Source organism: Lithobates pipiens, unplaced genomic scaffold (genome assembly GCF_037356315.1).
Source record: "Lithobates pipiens isolate NorthernLeopardFrog02 unplaced genomic scaffold, aLitPip1_a1.2 Scaffold_8, whole genome shotgun sequence".
Lineage (NCBI taxonomy): Eukaryota > Metazoa > Chordata > Amphibia > Anura > Ranidae > Lithobates > Lithobates pipiens.
Window position 1 is genome coordinate 617,002,774 of NW_027507903.1, and position 27,715 is coordinate 617,030,488.

Consider the following 27,715-nt stretch of genomic DNA (forward strand, 5'->3'; position numbering starts at 1 on the left):
GGGTGCAATTCCACATATAACTATGGCATGTGTGAGCAATATATCATTTAGTGACAACTTTTTGTAAACTTTTTTTTTTTTGTGTCATTATTCAATCACTTGGGACAAAAAAAAAAATTCAATGGGCTAAACATGCCTCTCCACAACTTCCTTGTGGTGTCTACTTTCCAAAATGGGGTCATTTGGGGGGGGGGGGGGTTGTACTGCCCTGCCATTTTAGCACCTCAAGAAATGAGATAGGCAGTCGTAAATTAAAAGCTGTGTAAATTCCAGAAAATGTACTCTAGTTTGTAGACGCTATAACTTTTGCACAAACCAATAAATATACACTTATTGACATTTTTTTTTACTAAAGACATGTGGCTGAATAAATTTTGCCCTAAATGTTTGACTAAAATTGAGTTTATTCGATTTTTCTTATAACAAAAAGTAGAAAATATCATTTTTTCTCAAAATTTTCGGTCTTTTTCCATTTATATCGCAAAAAATAAAAATCGCAGAGGCAATCAAATACCATCAAAAGAAAGCTCTATTTGTGGGAAGAAAAGGACGCAAATTTCGTTTGGGTACAACATTGCATGACCACGCAATTACCAGTTAAAGCAGCGCAGTGCAAAATTGTAAAAAGACCTCTGGTCCTTAGGGTGTTTATTGGTCCGGGGCTGAAGTGGATACAGAGCGGCAGCATAAATACAAGCTGGAACACTCTGCAGACTGAGAGGATGAACTCACGGTGCTTATAATAATTATTTGTATATTACTTATGATAATTAACCCCTTGCCACCCAGGCCCATTCTGAGACTTCGCTCCTACATGTAAAAATCATCATTTTTTATGCTAGAAAATTACTCAGAACCCTCAAGCATTTTATATTGTTTTAGCAGACACCCTATGGAATAAAATGGTGGTCTTTGCAACTTTTTATGTTACACGATATTTGCGCAGCAATTTTTCAAACTTTTTTTTGGAAAGAAACTGTTTCATTCATAAAAAAAACACTAAAGTTAGCACAATTTTTTGTTGTATACTAAGCGATGCTTTACATTTTTTTTACAGGTTACATGTTTACAGTTACAGAGGAGGTCTAGTGCTAGAATTATTGCTCTCGCTCTAACAATCATGGCGTATGTAACCTGTGTGTATCTGGCTCTGATACCTACCAGTGCCTACCCAGGGACTGACTAGTATCTCTCCCCAGCCTGTCCCCACATACCCTCTCACCTGCTGACCTGTGAATGGGGCAATCACTCCCGCAGTGTTATTGTGTTCTGCCAGTGAATACAATGATTAGTGTTGCTAACTATAGCTGGCAGCACTGATTGTTTTGGGGAAAACTTGACAGGCTGGTTGTACTCAAGTCGGTTAATAGGTTGACTTCTGTAAAACCAGCTAGCCCATTCATAGATCGACTATGGCTGGTCTCTGCTTAAACACCCTTCCACAAACCTTTAAATTTTTCCTTCCCAGATTACTTCATCCTCCTCTCCTATACATAGTGCCCACTGTCATACTCTCCACACTTCTCTACTATACATAGTGCCCACTGTCATACCCTCCACACTCCTCTCCTAAACATAGTGCCCACTGTCATACCTCCAACACTTCTCTCCTATACATAACGCCCGCTGTCATATCCTACACACTCCTCTTCTGTACATAGTGCCCGCTGTCATACACTTTTCTCCTGTACATAGTGCCCACTGTCGTACCCTCCACACTCCTCTCCTATACATAGTGCCCACTGTCATACCCTCCACACTCCTCTCCTATACATAGTGCCCACTGTCATACCTCCAACACTTCTCTCCTATACATAGTGCCCACTGTCATACCCTCCACACTCCTCTCCTGTACATACTACTCACTGTCATACCCTCCACACTCCTCTCCTATACATAGTGCCCAATGTCATACCCTCTACACTTCTCTGCTGTGCATACTGCCCACTGTCATACCCCTCACACTCCTCTCCTGTACATAGTGCCTTCTGCCATACCCTCCACACTTCTCCCTCACCTGCACATGCACTTCCTGTACATAGTGCCCACTGTTAGACCTGCACTTCCTGTACATAGTGCCCACTGTTAGACCCTCCACATTCTTCTCCCTCACCTGCACATACTTCCCACTTTTATACCATCCATACTCCTCCCCTATGCCTCTTACCCACAAAAACTGTTCTTTAAAATTATACTGAATATCCTCAATGTTACCAGCTCTAGAATGGGCACACTTTTGTCAGTTCAACTAAAGGAAATCTCACAGTCCTCATATTTGTTCTGCCCCATTATTAGTACTTATTTAAATTTTGTAATTACTGTTGTGATGTATAGAGGAACATAGGGGATGTCAGCTACTCTAAATATAGCACTAAAAAAAAGAGTCCCTGCAACTATTTTTGAAATGTTGACAACTATGCACTTAGGCACTGCCCAAGGGCCACAGGGTAAGAAGGGGCCCCATGATAGGCTCCTGTGATATTCAAGCAGTAGTAAACTTTTCTAACATTACTACTTTTTAGAGGCCCTGGGGTAGGTTATGCCATAATGTACAAGTATGCCCAGCATATTAGCACATTAGGGTACACTTAAATTGTCAGACTGAGCCCTCCAGTGCTGTGCTGTGATCAATCCGGCGGGGCCCGAGCACTTTCATCTTCACCCGGTCTTCCTTCTGGGTTCTGTGCCTTCGGTGACTTGCCTTGGCCAGGCTGCGTTGATGTCACTCCCACACATGCTCATGTGCATCCTCTTTCTCTCATCCCCCCTTTCTCTCTCATCCTCCCTCCCTTACCCCTCACACCTCTTTCATCCCCCCCCCCTCTCTCTCTCTCTCTCTCTCTCATCCTCTCTCTCTCTCTCTCTCTCTCTCTCTCTCTCTCTCTCTGTCTTTCTCTCTCTCTCATCCTCCCTCTCTCTCTTTAATTTAATTTGTTATAACAAAAAATAGTTAGCATTTTTATTTATTTATTGTTCATAAAAGGCCCCACCAAAATCCTCAGCACCAGGCCCATGATGTTCTTAATCTGGCCCTGATTGGTTACTGTGCACAGCTGCACCAGGTTCTGTGTGCTCCCGGTTTAGTAAATCTCCACCAAAGGGACATACATTATCCATTACAGTGTGATACTAGCAGCTGACAGTACAGGGCAGGGGACCCCTACAAATGTAACAGAAGGTGGGTAAGAACACCTAAAACTTCCAATTGAACAAGAACAGAAATCAGAATTATGGCAAAGAGATTGCAGTATTCCAAGGCATGCAAGAGGCCAGGGGCTAACTTAGTTCATTAGGCTCCATCTATAACCAGACCTGTGGACTGTGCCATGAGGGCAACCTTCTACAGAGCAGACGACACATGGAATCTCTGTACATTTCATAAATACTCAGTTTAGGGTAACTAAGCACTCTTCTAGTTTCTCAAGTCCCCAACCAGGGATGAAATACCCTGCTCAAACAGGGTCAACTAGTAGTGGGCACAGAGAATGTGTCCCACACCCTTAAGCACGGAAACGTAAAGCCTGTGACTTCACAGAACCAGGCTAGTCTAGTTACAACGACTCCATTAAACAGGTGCCCACTTCACTCATTCTTGTACAGGACCCTCCAGTGAGAGAACTCCAAAGGATTGGAATGTTTGGACCAGCAAATGATAAGTAGGGTTGTCTTTACTCAAGGCATATCCATTAAACTGATGGTTAACACTGCCACAATGCAAACAACACATTTCTTCAACAGTGCAACATAACATATATCCACAAAAAGGTAATATAGTTCTACTTCTTCGCCTTGTGTAAAGTTTTATGAAGTAACTAAGCAAATTGTGTATATATGATATTCAGAAGCAATTTCCCATATTTTTTTTAGGCTGGAAAAGTCTGAGGAATCAGTAGACCAATTACAATAAGTTTCAACAGCTTTATAAACATAGACAGTCTGTGGACAGGCCAACAAACATGTAACCATGAAAAGGTTAATAGTGGGGTCTTTAACTGGCAATAATTGGTGACAGCTGCATGTGATCCTTGTCAGTAGGGACGAGCTCTCGGAGGGAGACTCTGAAGATGATACTGTCTTCCATACGGAAATAACACATCCCATCTTTAAATATCTCCAAGCTTAGGAGGCTTTCTTTGCTGCTGGCCCTTTGGAAAGAGACTCTCTGGAGCTGACAGTCTAAAGATGGGCGTCCAGCTTCCCTTCTGGTTTCTACTTTCTCTCCTGGGCTGTAAGTCTGCCGTTTACCTAATGCATGTCTGTCTGTTTGTGTCTTAGTCTAAGGTTCTGGTTTGTGGTTTAGTGAGCCGTTGGCTTGTAGATTAAAGGATCAGTCTGCCTAAAACTGACACTTGTGCTGTGGGCAGCAGCTGGGGACATAAACTGCCTAACAATATGTTATGGCTGTGAGCTCTCTGGATTCGCGTCCTTGTGTCCAAACACATAAAGTGACCGCTATGACTTTGCCTGGTTGTATTTGTAGTACTTATGTTGAGTGCAACAAGAAACTCTACAAGGTGGGTGGGAACAGCCAAATTGAGAGCACAGCCAGGAATCACAGCAAGGGGGTCTTGCCACAAGAGACAGAAGAAGAGATCTATACCTTCTTCCCATCGATTCCATCTGTAACTGAAGTATCTTTTTTCTGAAGTGACCCGTTCAAACTCAATGCAACCCTTTTAAAGTAAGAAAATGGAGACTGCCCACTGACCTGGCTGCCATTCTAATTCTCTGGCTTTGATACTTTGAGTTACAGGTCCTGAAGTAGGCAGATAAGAACTTCAGAATTTTCTCAGACTTTCCTGATCTGTATAATAGGTCCTGGTCAGTGACTTCAAGTATTGAAACCAGTGGGGTCAGCATTGCACGCCTGGCAATTAGGATAAACGGATACCAGGCCTTCACACCTTGTTGGACATCACTTTCCAAACACATGGACATTAATATTAAGTCAGTCCATCCTTTGCGGCTATCATTGCCCCCACTCTTCTGGGAAGGCTTTCCACATGTTGGATGAGAAGACCTGACATGTCATATGTGGTTCAATCCATCATACAGGTCTTCGTATTAAGGTCAGGAACTTGTGCAGACCACTAAAGTTCCCCTACATCAAACTCATCCACAGATGTCTTTATGAAGTTGGCTTTACACACAGGGGCACAGTCATGCTGGAACATATAAGGACCTTCCCCAAACTGTTACCACAGTGCGGGTAGTACACAATTATCAAAAATGTCTTTATGTACTATATTTGGTCAAACGAGATTGCTTAACTATGTGCTTGGTGTCCAAAAGTGATCTCCAACTTGTTTGTGTAACCTTTAAGGTCATAAACTTTAAGATTGGTTCACTTCACCCTAGGTGTGCACCAAGGGGAAATACTCTGCAGGGAGCACAGAAGCTGCAATGTTCTTCCAAAGGAAAGACTAAAGCCCCCATAGATGGCTCAAAATTAGAATGTTTAGCTCGAGAAAGAGAGAGAGAAAAAAAAAATTGATTTCCCCATCTACGCTAACAGTGTGGATCAAGGAAATATACATTTTATGTATTCCAGCAGCCGTGGCACCCATGGCTGCTGGTACTGACAAACAGGGACGGCATCTGATAAGATGCAGTGACAGTTCACCCAATAATTTTTAAATCCGACCGTCAATTTTTCAATCAACTTTTGGCAAGCTGGGGGTATTTGCAGGACCAGCCATGGCTTGAATTTTGACTGATTTAGCAGAATTTGCCTGCAATTCAAGCCTTCTATGGGAGCCATAAGTCCATGATCCCAAAAACGTCAGCCAAGGGTTGGAAAGGAGAGTCCCAGAGTTTTTTCTTCATACCAAAATTAATGCACTAAAATATGCATTGTGCCGATAAGCTTGCACTGGACAATGCAACGTGAAAGAGTCGTTGGTTTAATACATCATTCAGATGGTTAGAGAATTATTCAGAATTTTATATGGGATGTAGAGATGAGCAGAGTGTCTCGCCTAGTGTAACGTTTCTTTCATATTTTGGATATGGAAAAAATCATTAAAGAAATTGAAAAAAAAAAAAGAAGTAGCGGGGGACCGATGCTGCATCCACCTAGGTGACCATAAAATGTTTGTTTTTTTTAGAATCCCAAACTACTCTTTTAAACCATCAGGGTCTTCAGGATAGTCCTGTTTCCTCTGCTAAAAACATAGTAATAACTACTTTTCTGCACTATCCTCCTTTTCCAAAAACAAGAACAGTCTTCAAGCATTTGCCCTCCATTCTCACCATGTTGTTGTGGGGTTTTTCAACTCAGGTACAGATACCTGACCTCTGTTAGTCAGTGATAGCCAAGTATGATAAGTAAGGATGAGCTTCGTGTTCGAGTCAAACATACGTTCCACTCGAACATCGGCTGTTCGCCCGTTCGGCGAATTCCGAACGTTATGGGCCGTTCGCGCCAAATTCGTGTGGCGCTCACGGCCCACAATGCACTGCGTCATCGCAGTGCATTGCTGGCTCATGATTGGCCAAGCATGCACTGTGACCCCGCATGCTTGGCCAATCACAGCGCCAGCAGCGAGGAGAGCCATGATTGGCCACAGGCAGGATGCCTGTGGCCAATCATAGCTCAGGCTGTGCAGTACACGCCCCACACTATATAAGGCCGCCAGCGCGGTGGCCTTGTGTAGTGTGTTGGCGTCTGAAGGAGTTAGTGGGTGTTCTGTGTACCTTCAACACAGTACACACCGATCGTTATTGGCCGATTTTCGATCTTGCTCTTCTGTAGTGGTTGTTGTATGCTTGCCCTGACCGCAGTATACACCGCTATATTCACCTCACCTATATAGCTAGTGATCTATATTTTATAATATAGCTTGCAGTCAGTAGTGTTAGGAGCTTATGCGTGCTGTCTGCATGCTCTGTACCCAGTACACCCCGCTATATCCACCTACATAGCTCTTCTCTATTTGGGCCCACTTGCCATCTGCAGGAGTTATTGGAAGTTGTGTGTGCCTCCAGCATAGCACAGTATACATCTGTATATACCCCTTTATCTCTGGTGTTCTATAATAAAGGCATCTGCAGGAGTTAGTGGGTTTTTTGTGCCTCCAGCACAATATACACCTGTATCTACCCTTTATTGCTGTTCTCTAATCTCTGGTGTTCTATAATAAAAGCATCTGCAGGAGTTAGTGGGTGTTGTGTGACTCAATTACAGTATACCCCTTTATCTCTGGTGTTCTATAATAAAGGCATCTCCAGGAGTTAGTGGGTGTTTTGTGACTCCAGCACAATATACATCTGTATCTATCATTTATTGCTGTTCTCTAATAGAGCCATCTGCAGGGCTTAATGGGTGTTGTGTGACTCCATTACACTGCTGTTTTACCCAACTCCCTTCAGGCCATTACCATGTCTGGAAGGCCAGCAAGGAGAGGCAGACAGGTGCGAGCCGATAAAAGAGGGCAAGCAGGCTCTGTGTCTAGAGACAACAGTGCTGGTCATGGACGCGGTGCATTGTCATCAGCACGTGGCCATGGGACACGTTTGTCCTTCTTTTCGGCAGCTGGACATGTTGAACCGCAACATGCCAACGACTTGGTAGAGTGGATGACCAAGCCCTCTTCATCCTCCTCATCCTCTCCCACCCAGTCTCAGGGTACTAGCAAAGCAGCTGCCAACGCATCCTCTTCCCTCCTCTCAATGTCATCATCAGTGACTCCTTCCCTAGACCCACCACGTCCTCCTGAGGAGTCTCCTGAACTCTTTGAGCACAGTGTTGGGTACATGCTGCAGGAGGATGCCCAGTGTTTTGTAGGCTCTGATGATGACACTCAGCTAGAGGAAGGCAGTAGCGTGAGCGCAGAGAGAGGGGATGCCCAAGAAGGACAGCAATCTGGCAGTCATGTTCCACAAGCTGCAGCATACTGCCAGGTTTGCTACAGCGATGAAGAGGGAGGGGATGATGAGGGCATTGACTCCACCTGGGTGCCTGGTAGGAGAGAGGAGGAGGCACATGTCCAACGAGGCAGGATGCCCTCCGGGGGCCAGCTTAGGGGCAGCACACCGACTGAATCACACCGCAGAGCTCCGCCTGTGCAGGGCGCTGCCTCTGCGCGTTATTCTAAAAGTTCTTTGGTGTGGGCCTTTTTTGAGACGAGTGCATCAGATCGCACCGCTGCTATTTGCAACATATGTCTCAAGCGTATCTCGCGTGGCCAAAACATCAGCCGCTTGGGCACCACATGCTTGACCAGACATATGTACCTCAAAGACCCACACCAAAGAACAAAGCGGACCTTTCCTTGCTCCTCATCAGCTGGCATCTCCAACCCCACTAGACCTTCAGTCCTCTCTGAAACCTGCTCTGAGAGGAATGAAAGTGTAGAATTAGGTGTGTCACAGCCAAGTGCTTCCGGGCACTCTGCTAGCAGTACACCCACGTCCGATTATAGCAGGCAAACGTCCCTGCCCCAGCTGCTGGACCGGCGAAAGAAGTTCACTCCCAGCCATCCACATGCCCAGCGGTTGAATGCTAGCTTGGCTAAATTGCTAGCACTTCAACTGCTGCCTTTTCAGTTGGTAGACTCGGCCCCCTTCCGTGAGTTTGTACAATGTGCGGTTCCTCAGTGGCAGGTCCCCAAACGCCACTTTTTCTCACGGAAGGCGTTTCCAGCTCTCTACCGGCATGTGGAAGGCAATGTCCTTGCCTCGCTGGACAGGGCGGTCAGCGGTAAGGTGCATATTACCGCTGACTCATGGTTCAGCAGGCATGGACAGGGACGTTACCTGTCTTTCACGGCCCATTGGGTCACTCTTCTGGCAGCTGGGAAGGATGCAGGACAAGGTGCAGTAGTGTTGGAGGTTGTTTCGCCACCACGCCTCCAAAATGCTACTATTGGTTGTGACACACCTCTCTCCTCCACCCCCTCCTCTTCTTCTTCCTCCATGGCCTCTTCCAGTGCTCTGTCCTCAGAACCAGTGGTGCTCCGTAGGCGTTCCAGGGGCTACGCAAGTACGCAGGCAAAGCGATGCCATGCCGTGCTTGCGCTGGTTTGTTTGGGAGACAGGGGCCACACTGGGGCGGATGTTTTGTCAGCTCTGCAGGGGCAGGCCGAGAGGTGGTTGACGCCACGCCAGCTTAAGCCAGGAATGGTGGTTTGTGACAATGGCACCAACCTCCTCTTCGCCCTCCGACAGGGACAACTGACCCATGTGCCCTGTGTAGCTCACGTCCTTAACCTGGTGGTGCAGCGGTTCTTGGGCAGGTACCCCGGCTTACAGGATGTCCTGAAGCAGGCCAGAAAAGTCTGTGTGCATTTCCGCCGATCATTTAATGCCTGTGCTCGGCTGGCTGAGCTCCAAAAGGAGTTGAACCTGCCCAAGAACCGCCTTATATGTGACATGCCCACCAGATGGAACTCAACATTGGCCATGCTGCAGCGGCTGCACACGCAGCAGAGGGCCATCAATGAGTACCTGTGCGACTACAGCACCAGGACAGGGTCAGGGGAGCTCGGTTTTTTCTCACCACGCCAGTGGGGCATGATCAGGGATGCATGCACTGTCCTGTCACCGTTTGAGGAGGCCACAAGGATGGTGAGCAGTGACAGTGCATGCATCAGTGACACTGTACCTCTTGTCCACCTCTTGGAGCATACGCTGCGTGGAATAATGGACAGGGCACTTGAGGCAGAACAGAGGCAGGAAGAGGAGGACTTCCTTGCCTCTCAAGGCCTCCTTTATCCAGACAGTGTTCCTGCTGTGCCACCTATCACACAGGAAGAGGATGAGGAGGAGGAAGAGGAGGAGGAGGATGATTGTGTCAGCATGGAGGTGGAGGCTGGCACTCAGCATCAGCAGCAGCAGTCTTGTAGGGATGATTTACAGTCCCAAGAAACACGTGGACTTGTACGTGGCTGGGAGGAGGTAGCTGCAGATCATGTTGCCCTTAGTGACCCAGAGGACTCCGGACCGAATGCCTCAGCTAACCTACGCTGCATGGCCTCCCTGATCCTGCAAAGCCTGCGGAAGGATCCTCGTATTCTTCGGATCAAGGAGAGGGACCATTACTGGATGGCCACTCTCCTTGATCCACGGTACAAGGGTAAGGTTGCTGACCTTATCTTGCCATCGCAGAGGGAGCAGAGGATGAGACATCTCTGGGAGGCCTTGCAGAAAGGTCTGTGCAACGCGTTCCCAGAGACTGGGAGGTTACAAACTTATGGTCCTGGACAACGTGTTGCTGAGGCATCGGTCAGAAGGAGCGGTGGAGAAGGTGGCCGTCTGATGCTTTCAGACAATTTTTTAGTCCGCAGCCCCAAGGTATGATCGGTTCCAGCAACCATCGCCAGCGTCTGATTTACATGGTGCAGGAATACCTAGGGGCAAGGTCAGACTTGGACACCTTTCCCACCGAAAATCCTCTGGCTTACTGGGTCTTGAGGATGGATCACTGGCCAGCGCTTGCGCAGTATGCAATTGAGCTACTGGCCTGTCCTGCATCCAGCGTTCTTTCGGAACGCACCTTCAGTGCTGCTGGTGGCTTTGTTACCGATCACAGGGTGCGCCTGTCCACCGAATCAGTTAATCGACTGACCTTCATCAAGATGAATCAGTCTTGGATCACCCACAGCTACCAAGCACCTGAAGCTGATGTAACCGAATAATTTTTTTTTAAATATCACATCCCTTCAAGACTGCCTATGCTGATGCTGAGTGACTGTCCTTTTATGTTGATTGTCTATCCTCTTCCTCCTCCGCTGATATGTTGGAAGAACATTTTTGGTTCTGGGTGATGCCATCAGCCCAATTTTTCTGCCCCTGTTTAACAGGGGCGTCTAATTACAATTTTTGATGCAATGCTTTGCAGCAGGGCTAATTCCTGCAATAAAACTAGAGTATATGGGAGAAGTTGCAGTGTCGTGGCACCAGCACCAGTGCCTAAGGCCCAATTTTTCTCCCCCTGTTTAACAGGGACATGTAATTACAATTCTTGATATAATATTTCACAGGAGGGCCCGTTCCTGTGCCCACCCAGAGTAACTGTGAGGACTCTTGTACAGTGGTAGAAAAATTGACCTTTGGTGGTTGTGGTGCTGGTACATCGTACCCCTACCCATTCACCCGAGGGAAAAAAGTGTCAATAAAAAAACACACTAGACAAGTTTTTAAAGTCATTTATTAGGCAGCTCCGGGGGTCTTCTTCCAACTTTGGGGGTTTCTTCCGACTTCTCCGATCTCTCTGGCCTCTTCTCCGGCTCTCTGGCCTCTTCTCCAGGTCTCCGGTTCTTCTCCCGCTCTCCGGTTCTTCTGCTGGGCCCCCCCACTATCTTCTGCTCTTTTGCTAGCAGTGGCCCGGTCTTCTCCATCGTCTTGATCCCTCTTCTCTTCTTCCGATGTTGACACAACGTTCTCTCCCACTCTAATGCTGTGTGTGAGTTGCGCAACGACTTATATAGGCATGGGACGTGGTCACCGGGTGATGTCACACAGTGACCTCGCCCCTTATGATGCCACTGTCCCCTCCCTTACTTAGGGTAAGGCAGGACCTCTAGGGGGTTGTGTTCACCGGTTAAGCAGGATACCCGAGTTGAAAAATCCCACAGCAACCACTAGCTGGGGACCTTGCGCTGATTATAGTTATTTGCTCCATGCAGTGATTCTCTTGAGGCTTACCTTTTGTACTTCTAATGGTTCCTATACATGCACAGATTTAACCCGTCCTCAGATTACCAATTCTGTAGGCAAAATCAAATTCAATCAAAATCATGAATTTTCAGGCATATACAGTGGGTATAGAAAAGAATCACCCCCTTTAAAATAATCACATTTTGTTGCTTTGCAGCCTGAAATTAAGACAGATATAGTTTTTGTTTATCCAGCTGTATTTACTAGTGCAACTTATAACATCCAAGTGAAAAACATAGTACCAACAAGTCAGAAAAAATATGTAAAAAAATTCAAACACCAAATCACTGAGTTGGAAAAAGGATCACCCCCTTATGTCAGTAGTTTGTTGAACTACCTTTTGCTTTAATTACAACCTTTAGTCTGTTGGGATATCTATTAAAGTGGTTGTAAACCCTGTTACACCACTTTTACCTACAGGTAAGCCCATAACAAGGCCGCCATCACTGATGAAATGGGCCGCTGGTGCTGTTTCTTCAGGTGTCGTGCTGTGACCGTCAGTTTCTGTGTGCATGCGCGGGAGTGACGTCATCGCAACTTCGGCCAATCACAGAAAGTAACTCCGGTGGAAGATGTCCACACTGTACTCGGAGGGCCGACGCCAATCCAGGGCATCGTTCTGTTGGGGAAGGGGAAATCTTTTATGTAAGGGGGAACTAAGATGGGGAGCCAGATGCAAGGGGGACTGTGATGGTATTCTGATGTAATGGGGAACTCTGATGGGCACCCTGACATAAGAGAGATCCTGATGTAAGGGGAACTCTTATGAAAGGGGAACTATGATGGGGACCCTGATGTAATGGGGAACTCTGATGGGGATCCAGATGTAAGGGGGACTGTGATGGGGATCCAGATGTAAGGGGGACTGTGATGGGGATCCTGATGTAAGGGGGAAATCTGATGGGCACCCTGATATAAGAGAGACCCTGCTGTAAGGGGAACTCTTATGTAAGGGGGAACTGTGATGGGGATCCTGATGTAGGGGGGGATCCGATAGGGAACCTGATGTAAGGGGGATTCTGATGGGTACCCTAATGTAAGGGGGACTCTGATGGGGATTGAAATGTAAGAGAGGTATTTTGTGCGGACTTGTGTGTAGGGAAGCCCTTATTATGGACTCTGACGTAAGTAAGGCCTCTGATGGGGACTATGATGTAAGGGGAACTTTTGATGGGGACACTGACCCCTCTCTTTCTCTTACCCCCTCTCATCCACATCTGTCCCACCCCCCTCTCCTAGAAAGAGGGGGTGAGAGGGGGTGAGGGAGAAGATCAGAGAGAGAGGAGAGGACTTCCTTATCCCACCATACTACACCAGGAGACCCCCCCAAAATTACTGCTTTCAAATGCCTGTAATGTACCTGGATGCTATCAGCAGGGTTCCCTGATCCCTGCATTATTTGTGGTGAAGGAGTCAGTGCTTTGTCGTGTCATGTAATATTACAGATTCCTTTCACCTTCCCGCTGCCTGCTTCGACCCTGGCTGTGTTGATGGGGAAATCAAGCAATTTTCTTTCCTTTCGCTACAGGTGGATGGAAAGCAAATCAAATCATCTATGGGCTTCTTTAGAGGGGACACCTATGTTGACTCTGATGGAAGGGGGGACTCTCATGTAAAGGGGACTGATGAGGCCTGGCATTTCTTTGCTTTGTTCTACTGAAGTTCTTTCTCTGTTGCTCTGAATAATATGATGCTGATTACAAAAAAAGCCCCAGGTAAAATATATTGATACAATTTTATTCATTCATTTATAAATCTGAGTTTTTTTTTTTGGCCCATGAACATTTGTAAAATCTATGATGTGGCCCTTGTACTGGAAAGATTGGAACCCTCTATTGCACACGCTGAAAAAAATCTAATAAGAAAGAAACCTTGCTGCAAATATAACCAAAAATCGAAAAAGGAAAACTGCCAAATGCCAAAGCCCACAAATAAAACTCTCACCCCGCGCTTAAATATAAATCATTATAAATAGCCATATCCTTCCTCATTAAATAGTAAGTGAGGCAATTGCAAGCATACAAATAACAATTGCATACTAAGAGGAGTATTTTATAAATAATCTGCATAGCTGTTCATCCATCCAAACAGCATGTAAATTCCTTTGTGCGAATGAGACAAAATCAAATATTCTCCTGCTATATTCTCTGCAGATCGAATATGTGAGTGGGGAAAACATTGCGCTATGGCCACTAGATAGCACTGCCCATGATAGGAAACAAGTATGTTCCTCAGCTCCACCTAGTGGCCATAATGCAGCCTTTTCTCCATTCACACATTCGATCTGCAGAGTTTGAAGACATTTGATTTTGCTCCATTCATATGGATTCAATTTTCAATGCAATTTTTTGTTTTTATAAAAGCTGGCAAAAACTATGACCTGTAGGTATTGGATGAGGTCTACTTTGCTGTGTCAGTATGAAAATATATTTGGGGCAAAAAAAATACCTCTACCCAAAATAAAAAAACAAATGCATTCAATCTTTGCAGTATTCACATTCTCCCATGTTTTGTCTATTTAAAATGCTAATCCAAAAAAAAAAAAAAAAAAAAAACAATAACTCTCGATCTGTCAGAATATAATGAGCTCTTAATGTCCTGTTTGGGCTGACAACCCAATCAGCATTGTCAGCCCTGCCTGCTGGACTACGTAGCACATAACCCCCACTCTCTGTCCCTCTACACATTTGTACAATCTTAACTTCAATCTTAACTTCTAATTTCTACAGTCTTAACTACCAATAGCCTTTACTTACTGTGTGTTCTGGGGAGTCTTCATCAACATAAATTGACCTGCTGCTGCAAGAGTTTTACAAGCCTGGTTCTCAACAACCAGGCCATTGTCCACATCTGGGCCACCGCTTCCCTCCTCATGGGACTTCAGCTAGCTGCCGATCCCCTAATCTCCCACAATGCCTCCTAGCTTTCATAGTGCCATCCAACCTCTCACCAGTCAGCCCCTTGACCTTCTAGGAGCCTTCAGTGCCCCCCAGCCCTGGGCCAGGGCAAGGGGTGGGCAAGAGGGGAAGATTCCCTGGGCACAGGAGAGCAAAGAGGCAGAGATTGGACATAAGGTAGTAAACCCTTTCTACAGCATGCTTCAACTGTTGACAATGTTGCATGGTTCTTTTTCCTTGCTCTGGGCGTTAGATGGACCTGTCTTGTTACTTCTCCAACCTCCCACAGAACCCCACAGTTCCCCACATACCCTCCAGCTTGCTGCAGAGCTTCCAGCCCCCCAATATGCCCCCAACAGTGTCCCACAGTGCTTCCCAGCCCCCGCAGTGCTCTCCAGTCTCCCAGATTTTCCCTGCAAAGCCAGTTCCAGAGAAACCATCCCACATAGTTGCTCCCTCCAGAATCCTCTTCCTCGACAGGTCCAGCAAGTCATCTGCAGAGTCCTAGACCCCCTCCCAGAACCTTCATTCCCCCAACAATGACATCCAGCCCCATCCAGAGCTTTCTAACCTTTCAATGGACATTTATCATACCCATATTTTTATTTTGAGTATAAAAATTTCCTAAAATGTTGGGGCATTAGAGGTTTGGAAAGAATTTACTGGGCCATGGTCTCCATAAAGTATCCCATAAGGGTGAGAAGCACTGATCTAGTAGGAGAAAGGAAGGCTCCAACATATGTTTGGCCCATGGCTTGACATACCTTTTAAGAACCAGGGGCTGAATGTTTTAAGATGTCAAGTGGTTTAAGCACAGCCTTGGTCCAAGATGGCCTCATGTTTTGGTGGTGAGAAGCCAAGTATATACTTGAAGGGATAGATTTAGTGTTAAGTGTGGTAAGTTTTATCTTTATACCTTTGAGTGACGGTAAATGTCTTGCATTGCCTCAAAAGAAGGGTTCATGTCTGTTTTCCAGTCTGTTGGCTGCCCATTAAAATTGATGGTTTGCTTTAATGCAATGCATGTTATCCTGCAACATGAGTTAACGCAACCCAAAAGATAAGATAGGTGGGAATTCCCCAACGAATCAGATGGCTGGGAGGATCAGCCTGTGTCCCCTACAGAAGATCACATGACCAAGGACCTGGGACTTGAAATGTGTAGACAGCAATAGGAAGGGCCCCAGATCAACATCCATATCCATTTTGGCTGAAAAAATACTTTGTAACCCATAAAATACAAGTGAATATGCATTCACATTTGCCTGGAGTTTGGTATTCTGGGTATACCCCACTCTACCCCACTACCAATCTGCAACAGTTGAAGAAGGATATGTCATCTCCTATGAACTCCCAATGGGTACCTTATCAATTGCCACTAATGCTGCGTACACACGATCAGACTTTCTGGCAGACTTGGTCCGGCAGACCGGAATCTGTTGGACAATTCGATCGTGTGTGGGCCCCAGCTACCTTTTTTTTACCAAAAGTCCGGCGGACCTAGAAATAAAACATGTTTCAAATCTATCCAACGGACTAAAAATCTGGAAAACCGTTCATCTGTACGCTGGTCCGACGGACCAAATACCACGCAAGGGCAGCTACTGGCTAATGGCTATCGAACTTCCTTGTTTAGTCCCATTTATGTCATCACGTTCAAAACGAATGGACTTTTGAACAGACTTAGTCCGGTCATGTGTGGCCAAGTCCGTTTTCGTTCAGAAAGTCCATCAGACCTCCGCCAAAAGTCCGTCGGGAAGACTGTCGGATCTAGTCCGTCGAAAAGTCCGGTCGTGTGTACATGGCATTAGTTTTACAAAATATTAGCTTCATTTAACAGCCTTCTTGCCTTTCTCTGCCTAGGGGGTGGAGCTTTGTACATTATGCCTGCTGATTGGCTGTTCCTTTTTCTATTAGATTCACTGGCCAGTGAGGAGCTTCAGCTGGTAAAGGACTTGTTTTCAAACTACGACAAAAAAGCTCGTCCCGCAAAATCCATCCATGACATCATCGAAGTTCGTCTGAAACTCACACTGACCAACCTCATCTCCCTGGTAAGTCATCTGCAAGGTTAAAAAAAGTGTGTGTGTGTGTGTGTGTGTGTGTGTGTGTGTGTGTGTGTGTGTGTGTATCTGTCCAACTGTCCCCTAATCTATCCATCTTTAGACGATCCCTGAAAACCCTTCTCTTCAAAGAAGCCTATCCTGCTTCTAACTAACACTGTTTTACTTCCTCCATCAGCTCACCCCCCCCCCCCCCCCCCACAGCTATTACCTTTTATATCAATTGATCCTTCCTTTTTAGATTGTAAGCTCTAACGAGCAGGGCCCTCTGATTCCTCTTGTACCAAATTGTAATGTAACTGTAATGTCTGCCCTCGTGTTGTAAAGCGATACGCAAACTGTTGGCGCTATATAAAACCTGAATAATAATAATAATATATGTGTAGCGCTGCCCTCTTGAGGGTCGCAGGTTATATCAGTACCGCCCTGGTTGCCCTGACCCTGTGAGTCCTCTGACACCCTGGGTTCATACATTTTCTTTTCTCAAATAACAACAAAAAGGAAGTAAATACACCAGAATGGATTAAACCAGTAGCTTGTTTACTTAAAGAAAAAATAAATTAGTGAGTCAATTTAAGTTTACACTCTAAACTGCTATTTCCTGTAGGAATGTTATCAGTAACTAAATGACAACCACCTATCAGGTTTAAACATTTAACAAAGAATACTATAATTTTCGTATATGTAACAAGGTCCCAAGTCCCCAGAGGCCTAATGATGACCTCCAGAGTTAGAGATAGCGGACATCCTTCTGTGTAGAGTGGGTTACAAGACATGGTGGGTCTAATGCAAGGTAGATCAATGGGCATCAGACACTTCTCAAATGCAAAGAGGTTTATTGTCTCTTGAACAGAACTGTTTGAGAGAGGGTTAGGGCCGGGACACCCTTAAGTAGTTGCAATGTTATTGGCAGACTCCCATTTACAGGCAGCCATGCAGGGAAAGGCATCCAGCAAGATACCGCATATGCATGAGTAGGCTCGCTGTCTCCTATGGCAACAATCTTGTAACAGTTTCTAACACAGTTTGTAATGAACTTCCTCACGTCCTCTACAATCACTTCTTGTAGCTCTTCACTCCAGTGAGCTCCCAGTCTCTCTCACTAGACTTGCTGAGCCACTGCCACTGGATCCCCTGAGCTCTTCCAACCCTTCTCACTCAGTATTTTCCTCAAGCATCACCCTGGCTTCCCTGTTGGGTCCCTAGCTTGTCATTTACAGATGCCTAAACATCAGAGTGCTACATACAAAACAATTCAATGTGAATAGGCTACAGGAGAGCAGAGGAATGGCCCTTATGAGTGCAGGACCCCTCTCTACTGCTCCTTCACACATAAATGCAGAACAGTAAATAACAAATAATACGTTATAGTTTTTAGCAATGAGAAACTGTATTCGAATTTGGTGATTTATAGCTCTAGGAGCTCAGTAAAACAAATCCCTGATGTGGGGAAGGAGGTGAAAAGTAGTCCTGTATTGCTGTGCGGCAGTCCAGTTGATCTTCAGCTAGCCCTTGATGTTTGATTGCATGCAAGGAGTTTTTGATTGACATAGCAAAGCAAACTAAATCTATAAGTTGTGAATAAACAGCAAATAATTTTCCTGTGTAAAGAATTCAGTTATCACTGACTTACCCACTTCAGCCCGGGAAGATTTGGCTGCTCAATGACCAGGTAATTTTTTGCGATTCGGCACTGCATCGCTTTAACCAACTATTGCGTGGTCATGTGACGATGTACCCAAACAAAATGCACTGATTACTGTATAAATGTCACTGGCAGTGAAAGGGGTTAACTCTAGGGGACGATCAAGGGGTTAACTGTGTTCCCTCAGTGTGTTCTAACTAGGGGGGGATGGGACTGACTAGGAGAGATGACAGATTGCTGTTCATAATCAGTATGAACACACGATCAGTCTCTTCTCCTCTGAGAGAACACTCTGTCACGAGTGATCGCGGGTGCCTGACAGTCAATGCACCCCCGCCGGGTACTCGCATCTGCTCCGGTGGCGAGCCACGGGCGCGCATGCCCCTGGGCCGATTGTGCCCCCTAGTGGGCAAAAAGGCAAAGTGCCATAAGGTAACATAATTTAGCCCAGGGGAGCCAACCTGCCGCAGTAAAACTGCGGCGGATGGTCCGGAAGCGGTTAAAGCTGTTGCTCTCTGTGGAACTATAAGTAACAGCAGATGAAAAAACAAGGTTATATATTTCTGCTTGGAAAGGCCACATCCCTTGTATGGATAAAGATTAGAATCTCCCCTCAAAAGATTGGGACTTTTTGGGCTCAACGAATTTACAAGGTCAAATAGACATAGTTTTAAATATATTGTATCTATTGATATTAAAAAGAAATTGCAGTATAAAATGTACATACAAAAAACATGAAAGATGTGTGGTTTGTAGCCACAAGGAAAAAAAAAAACCACTAAATATCAAGTACAGAATTTATACATAAACCAATCGCCAAAAGGTTTTAGCAATCATAAGGACATATGGACAAGTAGCAAGTAGGGATGAGCTTCGTGTTCGAGTCGAACGTACGTTCGACTCGAACATTGGCTGTTCGCCCGTTCGGCGAATTCCGAACGTTTTGGCCGTTCGCGTCAAAATTCGAGTGACGCGCGCGCGGACCACAATGCACTGCGTTGGCGCAGTGCATTGCTGTCCGATGATTGGCCAAGCATGCACTGTGACCCCGCATGCTTGGCCAATCGCAGCGCCGGCAGCGAGGAGAGCCATGATTGGCCACAGGCAGGATGCCTGTGGCCAATCATAGCTCAGGCTGTGTAGTGCACGCCCCACACTATATAAGGCCGCCTTTAAGGCCGCCTCCTGTAGTGTGTTACTTTGCATCTGAAGCAGTGGGTGTTCTGTGTACCTTCAACACAGTACACACCAATCGTTTTTGGCTGATTTCCTATCTTGCTGCTGTGTAGTGGTTGTTGTCTGTGCCCTGACTGCAGTATACACCACTATATTCACCTCACCTATATAGCTAGTGATCTAGCTTTAACCACTTAACAACTGCCCATTGCCGATTAACGGCTTCAGGGCGGTTGTTTAACTCAGAGAGGCCGTTAATTAACGGCCTCCCAGAATTCTGCTCTCGCGTGCCCCGAGGTGTGCGCACTCGAGAGCATCCGTGACCGCCGGGTCCATAGGACCCGGCGCATCACGGTAAACGGCCGCTCATAGCGGCCGTTTACCATGTGATTGCTCCGTCAAATGACGGCGTGATCACTTGGAAACAAACCGGCGTCATGTTATGACGCCTGTTCCTCCCTCCCCTTTCTGTACCGATCGGTACAGCGGAGGGGAAAGAGATCGGTGTCAGCAGCGATGTGGGCTGCATCTGCAGTGCCCACATCGCTGCTCACCGAATTTAACCCCTCAATTCCCTGCCAATACTCTGCAATACCAGTGCATACTCTGCAGTACCCTGCCATTACTCTGCAGTACCCCCCATTACTCTGCAGTAACCCCCATTACTCTGCAGTACCCCCCAATACTCTGCAGTACCCGCCATTACTCTGCAGTACCCCCAATACTCTGCAGTGCAGTACCCCGCCATTACTCTGCAGTGCAGTACCCCGCCATTACTCTGCAGTGCAGTACCCCGCCATTACTCTGCAGTGCAGTACCCCGCCATTACTCTGCAGTGCAGTACCCCGCCATTACTCTGCAGTGCAGTACCCCGCCATTACTCTGCAGTGCAGTACCCTGCTATTACTCTGCAGTACCCCCAATACTCTGCCGTACCCTGCTATTACTCTGTAGTACCCCGCCAATACCCCGCCAATACTCTGTAATACCCTGCCATAAATTGCCATACCCAGCCATACTCAGAGATACCCAGCCATACTCGGTGATACCCTGAAGTACCCAGCCATAGACACCCCCCACCCCTCACCGCCCTCCGGTGCTTCTACCAACTCGCCAGTACGATCAAAGCCAGAATCTTTTTTTTTATTTTTTATTTCAGGCTTCCCAGCCTAGAGGTGAGATGTGGGGTCATATTGACCCCCCAGATTTCACTGTAAAGAGGACCTGTCACCCCATATTCCTATTACAAGGGATGTTTACATTTCTTGTAATAGGAATAAAAGTGATCAAAAATATATTTTTGGGAAAAAAAATGTCAAACTAAAATAAAGTAAAATGAACAATAAAAAAATAAAATAAAAATTAAAGCGCCCATGTCCCCATGTGCTCGCATGTGCCACACATGTGAGGTATCGCCGAGAATGTTAGAGCGAGAGCAATAATTCTAGTCCTAGACCTCCTCTGCAACTCAAAACATGTAACCAGTAAAAAAATATTTAAAGCGTCGCCTATGGGGATTTTTTAAGTAGCGACGTTTGGCGCCATTCCACGGGCATGTGCAATTTTGAAGAGTGACATGTTTGATATCTATTTACTCAGCATAACTTCATCTTTCACTTTATGCAAACATTTGGCTAACAAGTGGTTAATAATAGAGCTTGCAGTCAGTAGTGTTAGGAGATAGTGCGTGCTGTCTGCGTGCTCTGTACCCAGTACATACCGCTATAATATAGGGCAGGCCCCTACTTTCAAACATCCAACTTACAAACATCTCCTACTTGCAAACGCAAGGAGACAGCAGCAAGTGAGATGAAAAAAGATGGACGACAAAACAAATTATACAGGGGTGATAACCCTTCCCTATATTTTCCAAAAAGCTTAAAGATATTTTTTTTGACTGGAGCTACACTTTAAAAATGTACCGGTTGAAAATGACAAACAGATTCAACTTAACACAACAAACCTACACAGTCCCTGTCTTGTTTGCACCGCCTGTATACTGCTGTTCTGAGTATATAGGGCCTGGGGGCCACACGCATTTCCTTTTTTTAATATGGGTACGGGGTTCCCCTTAATATGTTACAAGACCCAAATAGGCTGGTAATGGGCAGGGAGGGCTACCCATGCCATTTTTCTGAATGATTTTCAACCATATTGCAGGAACCAGATATAACATTAAAACCGCAAGCAGTTTTAAATGGTGTTATTTCCGTTTAATGTCATTTTGTGCAGGGACTGTTCTAAACACGGGAAACACGTGGCACTTCACAGGCATACTATAGACACCCCCCAGGCACCATATTTAAAGGAATACTTCACTTTTTTTTTTCACTTTAATCGTCATTAAAATCAGTGCTCCCGCCAAAACGGTAGTTTTTAAAACTTTTTTTTGCAGTGACCCATGTCCCCTGAGGCAGGAGGCAGATCGCCAAACCCTTTTTAGCACACTATCTTGCATATTAGCCGTTAAAATTAGCATTTCCCAATTCGAACGTTCGAGTCCCATAGACTTCAATGGGGTTCTAATGTTCGTACCGAACGCGGGGGTCGTTCGCAAGTTCTGGTGCGAACCGAACCGGGGGGTGTTCGGCTCATCCCTAGTAGCAAGTAGCAGCAGTACCATAGGAAGTAAAAATGGATGTCTGTATATAGTGTCTATGATGTTTGGTTCAGATCCTTGGCACTAAAGATTATAAATTGTGTAGGAGACAATAATGTCTATATACAGTGTCTATAAGATTGGGCTATCGCCTACTCACCACACTGGAACAAGAGATGAGGATGATGATGATGATGATGATGGCTGTCCCTAAGAAATGTGGCTCAGGGCATGTTGTCTAGCCTCCACCGCACCGCGCTATGGCTCACCCGAATCTGGTATTACTGCAGGATGAGTGGAACAGGAGCGGCCTCCAGGCTGCCACTGGACAGCTAAGGGAAGCTGCCCACAGATGTCCCTCCGGATATCTGCTGGATAGTTCTGCTGGAGCATGCCTTGACTCAGCAGCACACAGATCTATGCCAGCTTCCAAGAGCGCACTAGGCCTCAATCCACCCAGGGCCGTCTTTAAGGCAGGGCAAAAGGGGCAGCTGCCCTGGGCCCTGTCATTGTTATGGGGCCCAAAGCAGCTGCCTCATACTTGCCAACTATTCCAGTTTACATTCCCTTGTCCCTTGAAGTTTTAGTCCTGTGCTGCTACTAATGCTGCCCAGCTCTGCCCTATTGTTGTGTACAGATGACTCACCTGCAGACCCTGTGTTTACGTGTAAATACTGGCATTCATATGTAAATAGCAGTGACATGCATATGTAAATAGCTGAGGCCAACGGCATTGATATGTAAATAAAGGCAGCATTCATAGGTATATCATGCACTCCTGCAGTGAGGAGAAGATGTGCTGTAACCTATAGCAACTAATCAGTGAGCCTTAAGGAGTGCTGTAACCTCTAGCAACCAGTCAGTAAGCAGTAATGATATGCTGTAACCTCTGTCAACCAATCGCAATCGCTGCCTGATCTGATACAGTAAACTGATTTTAAGTCTAGCTGCTATTTGTCTCAGAGAAGGCGGAGAGCGAAATTGCATGGGAGGAGAGGGGCCCTAAGAAAATTTTTGCCCAGGGTCCAGGCAATCAATATTAAAGACGGCCCTGAATCCACCCCCCCTCTTATAGTCTCTCCCGGCGGCATAGGTGTGCGCAGTCTATTGCATTAGGGTGTGCACCCCAAAGCTCAAGCATATATGCATACGTGTGCATGTGTATATCTACTGACGGTGTCAGTAGAGCAATAGACGGTGTCAGTCGTTTTTATAATTTTTTTTATTTTTTACAATTTTTAGGAACCCTATTAGAAGGCTTTGGTGAATTTTCAGGGGTCTAAACAGGGGGAATCTGCGCCACACGAGGTGATTATGGTGTGCCAAGGCACACCAGGTACACCCTGTGCACACGCCTATGCCCAGCGGTCTGTTCTTCTCCATAAGTCAACTGGTAGTTGTAGTTCCTAATGATTCAGCCAGGGGGCAAATCCCATCCATACGGACTACATATCCCAAGATGCTTTGCTCTGCCTTTTCTCTGAATAAGAAGGTAATAGGTCAGCAACACACTCAACACTAGAGGGAAACGGCTCCCCCTGCAACAACCCCACACAGTGTCTCCTGATTGCAGGAATATGTATACATCCATCTCCTGGCTACAGCATATCTATATACACACACACACAAATGTGCAATAAATGTAGCCTATAAGACAAATATGTTTCCTTCTCCTTATTTAGCTTGTTTAACTTACTGGGGTTGATTTACTAAAGACAAATGAACAGTGCCCTGCAAGGGCAGTTGCTCCAGAGCTTAGTAAATTAGGTAAAGCTTCCCTTTGCAAAGAATACCCAATTACATGCAAGGAAAAACAAAATTTTTGCTTGCATATGATTGGATGATAGAAATCAGCAGCGCTTTCCCTTATTTCAGAGCTTCCCCCTCAGACCTAGAGCAACTGCTCTTGCAGTGCACACTATATTTGCTTTAGTAAATCGACCCCACTGAGTCTGAGGCCGCGTACACACGTGGGAACTGTCTGCCGAAACTAAGTTCGTCAAACAGTCTGCTCAAACTTTTGAATGAACGAACACGCCCAGACATGGCACTTTTTGAGCGGACAAATACGGCAAACTTTGTTCGTCGTACTAAGTCCGCGCAACTTTTGAAATGAACGGACTCGCCCACACACGAGGCAACAGTCCGCTCATTTCGAGCGCGTGTGCAGGTAGGCGGGGCCCGCGACGGAGACGTCGCGGGCTCCGCCGCCTGCAATGTACTTAAAGGGGAACCCCAATGCCGAAAAAAATCGGCGTGGGGGTTCACCCAAAGTCCACAACAGACCCTTGTCCGAGCACGCTACCCGGCCGGCCAGAAAGGGGGGCGAGCGAGCGCGCCCCCCCCTTCCGAGCCGTACCAGGCCACGTGCCCTCAACATGGGGGGTGTATGGGGAAGGGGGGGCCGTGCGGCCCCCCCACCCCAAAGCACCTTGTCCCCATGTTGATGAGGACAAGGGCCTCTTCCCGACAACCCTGGCCGTTGGTTGTTGGGGTCTGCGGGCGGGGGGCTTATCGGAATCCGGGAGCCCCCTTTAATAAGGGGGCCCCCGGATACCGGCCCCCCACCCTATGTGAATGAGTATGGGGTACAATGTACCCCTACCCATTCACCTGTAAAATAAAAATACCCCAAAAAAAAACACAACACACGAGATAAAATATTTTATTGCACAGCTCCGGGGGTCTTCCGTCTTCGGGGGTCTTCTCGCCGGACTCCTCCGCTATCTTCTTGTAGCTCTTTTGCTAGCGGAGGAGTCCGGCTTTCTTCCTCCCCACCGCCGGCCTCTTCTCCCGACTTCGGGGGTCTTGTCCCCCTCTTCGGTTCTTCTGCCGGGCCACCGCGCCTTCTTATAGCTCTTTTGCAGGCGGTGGCCCGGTCTTTAATAAGGGGGCCCCCGGATTCCGATAAGCCCCCCGCCCGCAGACCCCGACATCCAACGGCCAGGGTTGTCGGGAAGAGGCCCTTGTCCTCATCAACATGGGGACAAGGTGCTTTGGGGTGGGGGGGCCGCGCGGCCCCCCCTTCCCCAAGGCACCCCCCATGTTGAGGGCACGCGGCCTGGTACGGCTCGGAAGGGGGGGGCGCGCTCGCTCGCCCCCCTTTCCTGGCCGGCCGGGTAGCGTGCTCGGACAAGGGTCTGTTGTGGACTTTGGGGGGACCCCCACGCCGATTTTTTTCGGCGTTGGGGTTCCCCTTTAAGTCCATACCAGGCGGCGGGGCCCGCGACGTCTCCCTCGCGGGCCCCGCCTACCTGGAGATGCGCTCGAAATGAGCAGACTTTCCTCCGAGCGGGAACAGTTTGCTCATTTCGAAAGTGGCCTACACACGGGCGGACTGTCCGCTGAAGCCCCACACACGAGCGGACTGTCCGCTGAAACACTGTTCAGCGGACAAAGTTGAGCGAACAGTCCGCCCGTGTGTACGCGGCCTTAGGAGGTCAGAGGTGAAAGGTAACCCATAGTCATGCATAACAATGTCAAGTATCAGAGCTCTGTATAGATGTGATGGGAACAGCTACAGGACAGTTTGATATTGTTATGGTTGCTTTGGAGTTGGGAGACAGTTAAGTTTGCCACTCTTTTCTTCAAAGCCGAACACTTTAGTATACGCTATAGGATTGTAACAGACCTGGGACATGTTTTGGGCAATCCAAAGAGAATATTAATGCGGTACACACAGTGTCCCATCACCCTCCTGTCACCCTCCATCACCCTCCTGTTCCAAGCCACATTCCTGTCTGAATAATGTGTCCAGGTTTCAGGCAGACTGGTCTACAGGTTACCCTCAGTTGGTCTCTCATCTCACAGAGTCATCCCTAGACAAAATGAACACAACTGTGCATAAGGCTGGTCATACACTAGTAGATTTTTTAATTAAAGTTCATAAAAAAACTCTCAGTACATTCAACTACTAGATGAGTGTGGTTGGAAAGTACTTCAAAATGTTGTTTGCTTTTTAACATTTTTAGAGTGAATGGACTTCCCCAAACGAGAACCACATTGACTCTTATCAACTGGACTTTCTGGCAGACTAGGTCCGACGGTCTTCCCAACTGATTTTTCGACCAGACTCGAGTCTGTCGGAAAAATATGAAACATGTTCTAAATCTAAAGTCCATCTGATTTTTCGACAGAAAAGGTCAGATGAACCCCACACACGATCAAATTGTCCGCCGGATTCGTTCCGTCGGACCTTCGCTGTCACAGTCTGGCTATGTGTACACAGCATTAGAAATGTGTTCATTAGAGAAAAAGTCTCCATCTTGCTCCTTCAGATATCCTGGTCACTACATTCCAAAAAGAACAAAAAAACGTTGATTTGACTCCACTAACAATTCGAAAATCAAATGAATTCATTTAAAATAAAACATTTTGAACACAACTGGACTAGCACATGGCCATTTCTTTTTTTTTTTTATTAAATCTTTTTATTACGTTTCATAACACACAAATAAAACAAAACACAACAAGACATCATACACACTGAACCAAAAATATAATAATACGATTTCAAAGTCCAGTATATCAATTATTAATCCACAAGTAAAAAAAGAGAAAAAAAAAGAACATTTTTAAAGTAAACATTAGTTTCTACTTTCCCCAATGACCCCCGACATTTCTCTTATAGGAGCATACCTATTATAAACAATGGCCCCCATGGGCATTCAATGCTGTGTACGGTTTGTCACCGTATACAGTATGGCCATCCGTAGATGGCCGTCTTTAGATTGTAAACTTCTCAAGGGCAGAGATTGATGTGATTGTGCAATATGGAAAGTGCTGTGTAATTGGTCACCACTATATAAATAATAATAAAATAATTAAAAAGAAATGATTATTAGTAATAAAAATATAGAGTATGTATATATAATTTGCAACATTGCTAAACTTTTTTCTGGTTTTATTTCTATTGACAGAATGAGAAAGAGGAGACTATGACAACCAATGTGTGGCTCCAGCTGGTAAGAGGAAGACTCTGGAATGAGGGCAGGGCCTGATGTGAATGTAATGTAATATACACACACACACACACACATATACATACATATATATATATATATATATATATATATATATATATATATAATATGTGTGTGTGTGTGTGTGTGTAAAGTGATGTGTAAAGTGACGCCGCTATATAAGTACCTGTAGTAAATAAATAACTGCACTTTACATTTTATTATCAAACATTATTATTCTGCTCAAATAATGCATAGTAAAGTTTAAAAAAAAAATGATATTATTGTAGCTCATTAAATATCATTATAGTCTATATACTGTATATATTTCCAACGCATGTAAAAAAGTATTCTTTGCAAAACTAGATGCGAACAGCGATCATGCTTGACCTCTTTTTCCGTTTCTGAGTGGAAGTTTACCAGTGTGTTCTTGATTGGTTGAATGCGTGCAGAAATGTGTAAAGTTTCCAAGATAGCCACTTGCCAACCTCAATGCGTATATAAACAGTTAGGTCCATATAAATTTGGACACGGACACAGTTTTAGTATTTTTTTTCAGGTATTTATCATAATATATTCAAGCTATAGTTATGGATATGGGCTGAAAGTGCACACTCTCAGGTTTAATTTGAGGGTATGTACATCCTAATCGGTAATTGGAGGAAAGGTTTAGGAATTACAGCTCTTAAGAATAGCCACCCCCTTTTTCAAGGGTC

General features: G+C 45.9%; 1 protein-coding gene across 2 annotated transcripts in view; it reads left to right on the forward strand.

Annotated features, from left to right (window-relative positions):
- Positions 1 to 4,024: 4,024 nt before the first annotated feature.
- The window catches only part of LOC143961416 (acetylcholine receptor subunit epsilon-like), a 93,495-nt gene continuing 69,804 nt past the window's right edge, over positions 4,025 to 27,715 (forward strand). The window contains exons 1-3 of one of the 2 annotated variants that reach the window (XM_077470697.1): positions 4,025 to 4,228; positions 16,473 to 16,609; positions 26,958 to 27,002. In XM_077470697.1, coding sequence (XP_077326823.1) covers positions 4,183 to 4,228; positions 16,473 to 16,609; positions 26,958 to 27,002 — 228 coding nt within the window. In that variant the 5' untranslated portion in view covers positions 4,025 to 4,182. The remainder of the gene's footprint in view (positions 4,229 to 16,472; positions 16,610 to 26,957; positions 27,003 to 27,715) is intronic. The other variant, XM_077470698.1, reaches the window with a different exon arrangement.